The sequence below is a fragment of the Halyomorpha halys genome, unplaced genomic scaffold (assembly GCF_000696795.3).
Source record: "Halyomorpha halys isolate HHAL.00 unplaced genomic scaffold, Hhal_1.1 Scaffold100.1, whole genome shotgun sequence".
Taxonomy (NCBI): Eukaryota; Metazoa; Arthropoda; class Insecta; order Hemiptera; family Pentatomidae; genus Halyomorpha; species Halyomorpha halys.
In genome coordinates, this window is record NW_027112088.1 from 208,784 (window position 1) to 215,784 (window position 7,001).

The 7,001-nt window shown below is 33.4% G+C and overlaps 2 protein-coding genes across 2 annotated transcripts in view; both read right to left on the reverse strand.

The window, feature by feature from the left end:
• Positions 1 to 225: 225 nt before the first annotated feature.
• Positions 226 to 1,248, reverse strand: LOC106677444 (zinc finger protein 142). Its single transcript, XM_014415380.1, has one exon. It carries the CDS (start codon positions 1,246 to 1,248, stop codon positions 226 to 228), a length of 1,023 nt encoding a protein of 340 aa, XP_014270866.1.
• A 5,075-nt stretch (positions 1,249 to 6,323) lies between these two features.
• The window catches only part of LOC136796407 (zinc finger protein 551-like), a gene marked incomplete in the record, with an annotated part of 3,888 nt that continues 3,210 nt past the window's right edge, over positions 6,324 to 7,001 (reverse strand). The window contains 1 exon segment of the mRNA XM_067050057.1: positions 6,324 to 7,001. Within this exon segment, the coding sequence (XP_066906158.1) occupies positions 6,456 to 7,001 (546 nt within the window).

Here is a 7,001-nt window from a genome sequence, read left to right on the forward strand (position 1 = left end):
AAATTACAGCTGTTATCATTGACAAGCTTACATTTTTTTTAATGGTAACTATTTATTTATAGACACTAGAAATAAAAAAATATATAATATGGGTGATAATACAATTTAATTGTAATATAATGAAATTAAATAATTAATATAACCAACCATTGAAGGTCCTCTTTTAAGAAAGAATTAAAAAAAGTAACTGCACGGAGTTATTCAGCATGTTGAATAACATTAAAATTAATCACCATAACACACTCTTCTTAATAACGGTGTGATATGTACATGTTTATCTGATAGATGATCAATCAATTCATCTTTTTCTTCATACTCTTCATTACATATCGTACATTCAAAAATTTCATAAGAATGATCTGGTTCAGACAAAATGTGGTCTGATAAATCATTTACATAAACATTGCAAAGACTGCAAAAGCGATCAATTTGGTGTTTATCACGGAGATGCTGAATTAAAGAATGTATGTTGGAATATGAATTTTCCTCACATACATAACAGTCATACTTCAAAAATGTATTGGAGAGGTGTTTGCCGAGGGTATGTTGCATTAAACTCCAAAATAGTTTAGTTTTATAATTGCAATTTTCGAATGAGCAATTAAAGATGTAATCATAATGTTTGCTAACCAAATGTTGCTTATAATCTTTTCGATTGAATGATGTAAAAGAACACATTGGGCACTGAAAGTCAACTAAGGTCTCTTCGTCTTCATCTTCATCATCTACTTCCATACCATGCTTGTCCCATTTGTGTTGGTTTAATGAGTTAACTTTTGGAAACAGATAATCACATTCTGAACAGCTATACATCAAAACAAGTTTAGGGAAGTGATGACCTATGTAATGCTTAAAGAGATCCATCGAATTTTGGCAAACAGTTTGACAATTAGGAAACACACAAACAAAGTGAGAGTGAATTTCTTTGAAGTTAGCTTCTGACCTAAAGTGAACATTGACTAAATGAGTCGTAACCTCTTCCTCCAGTGGTGAACAGAAATGCTTACATATTGGACAAGCTAAGTAATAATTACTTACATTATGTACATCTTTCTGATGTTGAAATAGACTAGATCTACTTGATCCGGCATAATTTCTACATAAATGGCACTGGTAAAAATGTTTGTTACAATGTGAATTTGTCAGATGTGTTACAACATCCTCTTGACTGAGTTGAGCATTACATACATTGCATATGGAATGAAATCCCCTTCTATAATGAGGTGATTTTCTTACTATGTGGGCCATTCTTACTAACCAAATAGTTAAGATGAAATATATATGTAGCTGTTGAACAATGCTCAAAACCAAATAAGTGTTCACATATAAAAGAAGGTAAGCAAAGAACAACAAGAGAGAACTAGAATGGTCAGCAAATAAATATATTTCTAATTTAAAAATAGATGTCCTTGGATTAGCCTCAACAGATAAATGCAGTTTTTTTCATCCATTAAACTTGTTACATAAACAGCTGAGATGCATTGGGTAACACTACACCATATAGTCCGAGAAGATTAAGATAAAATAGAATTTATTTCACCCCAATTTGTGATTACTTAAATGAAAAATATATACAGTTGAGAGTCGAAATTGATGGCTATGCCAAGCAGGATAAGAGGGAATAGAAACTGGCGGCGGTAATTGTTTACCTCACTTTATAGGAGCTGAGGTAAACATTTATTCTGCCGGCTGTTCCAGAAATTAAGAATAATTATTAATTCATTTAATTTTTTTTTAAAAATGTGGGCTATTTTTATCGGGGTTCATTAAGTCTGTTCTACCGCTTATGACTACGGAGCATGCGTAGTATGAGGTTTTGCCTCCAAAAAACTGTACAGCGAGTATGACTACTCTGTACCAGTGCAGCAGATGTGGGTATTTTTTCGTGTTTGTCTTTTTCAGCGTAGCGTGGATCGGGGATTTCCGGTTTACGTTATATGTATGTATGCACTTTAGACTTCAACTATATATTTTTTGATTAGGCGTTTGATTTTCCAGCGAACAGCCCTGAAGAAGGCTAGAAACTCTAGCCGAAACGTTAGCACATTAAAATAGGTTAATCCAACTTATTTGTGTTTATCATTGACCGCACCCCAACCATCTCCTCGTTCATCATCCACGGCCAACTATCTCTCATAATTATATATTTTTTTGTTAATCCTTAGCCACTTTTTCTATTACTAACAAGTAATTATTTTTCCTGATGATGAAAATATAGTTGACCGTGGATAATATATATGAAGAGAAGATGGTTGGAGGTGCGGTCAGAAATAACACAAATAACTTATTGGTTGAACAAATTTTTTAATAGTACCAAAGTTTCGGCCAGAATTTCTACCCTTCATCAGGGCTACTAATAAGAAATAGGAATTGGGTGGGAGGGCCGAGTCGGATTTTTATTTAGGGCCCGGAGCGGATTCATTTTTGGGGTCCAGGGCTGATTTAATTAATATTTAAGATTTTTGGGCCAATGTTTTTCCACCTATCATCATTGCACTTGGTAAGGTTGATATGTTGCGACAGTTCACTTTCAAGGCGTATACATATAACAGTTAAACGTGACTGTTAGTCCACTTACATTACTTTTTCTATCAACTATCACATCAGACCCAGTGTGACATTACTGTAAATATCAAACAGCTACACACACCATGGTAGCGGCTGCAAATTTTTCTGCAATCACTGAAACTAAGATTTTTCATTGTCTAGGCCTATACCTGTGATAGTTAACATCACATTAGTTTTACTATCAACTTTTACACCAGATTTTAGCTACAGTCATGACTGCAACAATCAGACAGTTGCAGTTATAACAATATCACACATTCTCCAAGAGCGGAAATTCATTCTGAAAGACTGCAATGCAGCACCGAACAAACTCTCATGTCACAATAAAATTAACATTGAATAGGTGCCGGGCACTGGCATACTTGGAAATGAGAATGCTGATTTGTTAACCAGAATTGCTATTGTTAACAAGTTATTATTTTTCCTAAGATATTGAATTTTTGGACATAGGCGTACCCAGACCATTTGGGTTCTAGAATTGATTTATTTTGCGAGATAGGATGAATATAATTTTTTGGGTCCGGGGATGTTATGTTTGGGGCCCAGGGCGAATTATCTTTTGGGCCTGAGGCTGATACAATTTTTTCTTCGAGTTACCGTCCAACAGCATAACTGATAAGGTAAATAAAAACTGAATAGAATTAATTTCAAGATTAGAAATAATAATGGAAACAATACATAAATTGATGTTTTCCCTACTATCCTCTTTATATTTGATAAGGTTAATCTGTTGCGATAGTTCGCTCTTAAGGGTATGCATATGACAGTTAAACGAGGCAGTTAACGCGACTGTTAGTCCACTGACATTACTTGTACAATCAACTTTCACGTCGGACCAAGTTCTTCAATACTGTTGTCGCAGTGAATGCTGTCGTGACTGTAACTATCATACAGTTACACAATGATAGTGGCATAGACTTTGGTCGCAATAAAGACAAGTGTACGATAGTTCACTGTTAATATATAAAGTATCATATCTTATCTTATCGTATCTTAACGAGACAGTTGCTTCATTGTATCACCTGTACTATCAACTATCACGTCAGAGCTAATGCCGCAGAACAATCATACAGCTACAGTTATATCGATTCTACAAGAGCAGGTAAAGTGGCGGGTGTTTAATGGGTAAATGTATTTTTAAGGCGCTAAGCAGATATTTTTCGGTCGTGTAAATCAACAGCACTGGTTGGAACAGACTTAGTTTATAACTAGGTTTTACAACAAGTAGAGGAAATTTTCTCAACTGTAAGGCCTAATAGATATCTTTACGTTCAATAGTTCCCGCCATACAGTTTTACAACAAACAATATTTTTTACAAACAACAAAAAATCAATGTTATTTTGGTGAATATCATGGAAACCGCCTTAACTACGAAGATAAACGTTACAAACAACATTATAGTACATTCTACAAACTTCTGTCTGAATGCTAAGGAACATCTGTATCAAATTGTTTCTTATGTGTAGTTTTCTACAAATCCCAAACGTTTTTACCAAACAATTAAAAATTAATATCTGTAGATTTATTTTGTCGAATATCACATATCAAATTATCATTGTTGGCAGAATCATAATTTTTTCTGTATATGGTTTTCATTAAAGTAATAAAAACTGGGATAAAATAACTTATTTTTGTCTCTTCTTGGACTATATGTATGATCTGTGGAGTGTCCCGGGCCTATCTATAAACTTTTGCGCAGAGCGTACCCGCTATAAGGGTTTCAGAAACAGACAAGAGGGTCCAATCTTATTGTATAACAGCCACAAGTATCTAAAGTGCTTTGGCATTTTAACTATTGTTTTCCTGTATTACCGACATTTGTCTAATATGGCAAGGGTGAGGCTAGACATTTTCTAACGAAGCTAGGAGTCTAGAGCAACACAGCTTTTTGCATCTGTTTCAGGATATTTAAGGGAATATCCAGGTTCTTGATGCTTTGAAGTATAATATCCAGGGTCAAACCATTAGCGGAGATAATCATCGGCAGCATCCTGAATCTCTCAAGTTTATAGTTGCTCGAGTTCTTCACTTAGTTCCTGATTTTTTCAGTAACGACCGTATGAAGGTTGTCATCCGATGGCACACCTATTTCTACTACATTTGCATATTGTGCAATGGCTTCTTCACGTATACGGCGCCTGTGTCTTCGTAGCTGTCACCTGGTATTATATAGCGAAAAGAAATTCTTTTGTTTCAGGAAAGAGGGTATTCCTACGAAGTAACATTAAAGATTGAATAGAATTAATACCTATACATACCTAACTCCCGCTTCCGACAAACTGTGGTAAAATTTTACATGTAGTTCTGGATTGATCGATATCCACTTAGCAATCAGGAATGGAGTACCTGATAAACTGTCATGGGATGTTCACCCGGAATGTTTAAGGCAAGAGTAACCACTGTCCAAAGATTTGATTTTTAGGATCCTTGATATCAAATTGATTACTTATCAGAGTTTCAAAGCTGTTTCATAATTTATGAGCTGGTGGCTACAATAAACGATAGGTAATTCCATTAATAGATATATCATTTACAAACACTTACCATGTGATCTTTAAGAACACCAATTTTGGACAGACCTGATCATCACCTCTTTAAATTTTACTAAACTTTTATTCAAAATGTACATTCCACTTAGCCATTAAGAGGGTCCCATATCATTACTGTTGAAAAGCTGAATTTACCCTCTCTAAGCCCATATCAATCACTTTGAGATATTCTTCCTTTACTATGAAGAATAAGCTGTTTCAAATAAAGAAAAACTTCCCATGCCTTTTATTATATATTTCCTGTTCTAATCTGTTAATGTAGGTCTGATTTGTACCATTTTTTGTAGAGGCAAAAGACAAGTATCTAACTTTTTCTCCCAGCAAAAATATTTCATGACTATGGCATAGTGGATTAATAAAATATATAAACCATTTTTTTGTGTGGATAACACAACAATGTTGTCAATTATGCCTAATAAGTTAAACTTAAAAAAAACCATAAGTCCTGAAATGTTAAAAAGGGGGTGGGATCTGATTTGTTTTTAGCTTTCTCTAAAACCCTTAAATAGTAATTTTCATAAAAAAAAAATTACACACCAGACTTAAAGTCATTTGTCACTCCAAATAATTCATAAATTATATTTATGATCTTAATTATAAATATAATATAATTATATTTATAATTAATAAATTATATGGCACAATAAAATAGGTTAATCCAACTTATTTGTGTTTATCATTGACCGCACCCTCAACCATCTTCTCCTCATAAATTATATAAGTAAAAATATTTATTTGTGCCAGCACAGATAGCCAGTAAGGATTTCCAGCTTCATGTACTTAACCATGGTTCTACATAGCAGCAGCTACAAATGGCTTCATGATCAAGGACCCATCTGTTCCCACCTATTTGCGTTTAAAAATTTGTATTCAAGGTATGAAAGAAAAAACAATCAAGATTGGGTAGACCGTTCAGAGCCCACTGACTGTCTAAATCCTTCCCTGACATCCTTGAAGATCAAAATACAATTCCTGATCAGGATACAGGAGAATTCCTCCTATTGCTGATCACTCTCAACTAAGCTTATTTTGATATACATACTGCATTTGACCAACCAACCTCTTACTTGACCCCCTGAATTCACATACCTACATTTCAGTAAATGATATACATGAGATAGCATTCATTAGAATAAAATCTTTTATTGAATATTCAATTAATAACAATTCAATATGCTTACATGATGAATACCGTATAAATTATAATAAAATTTGATTGGATCATAATGAAATTAAATAAAATATATCTAAATATAGCCAAAAATATTTGCCTATTCAAAAATGTATAACAAGTGAAATAAATAACTGATAGGAGTTATTAAACATTTAAAAAAAAATTAAATACCATAACACAACCTTCTTAATAATGGTGTAATATATACATGTTTATTTGATATATGATTAATCAACTTATATTTTTCACTATACTCTTCATCACAAATTTTACATGAAAAAACATAATGAGAATGGTTTCGGTTGGACAAAATGTGGTCTGATAAATCATCTACATAAACATTACAAAGACTGCAAGAACGAACAATTTGGTGTTTGTCACGGAGATGCTGAATTAAAGAATGTATGTTGGAATATGAATTCTCACATAAATAACAGTCACATATCAAAAATGTATTGGAGAGGTGTTTGTCAAGGGTGTGTTGTATTAAACTCCAAAATAGTTTAGTTTCATAATTACAATTTTTGAAGGAACAATTAAAGATGTTATCAGGATGTTTGCTGATCGAATGTTGCTGATAACCTTTTCGACTGAGTGTTGTGAAAGGACACATTGGGCAATAAAACTGTATAGAGGTTTCTTCATCATTATCATCTTCCTCATCATCAGATTCATAATCTCCTTCCTCATCATCAGATTCATAATCTCC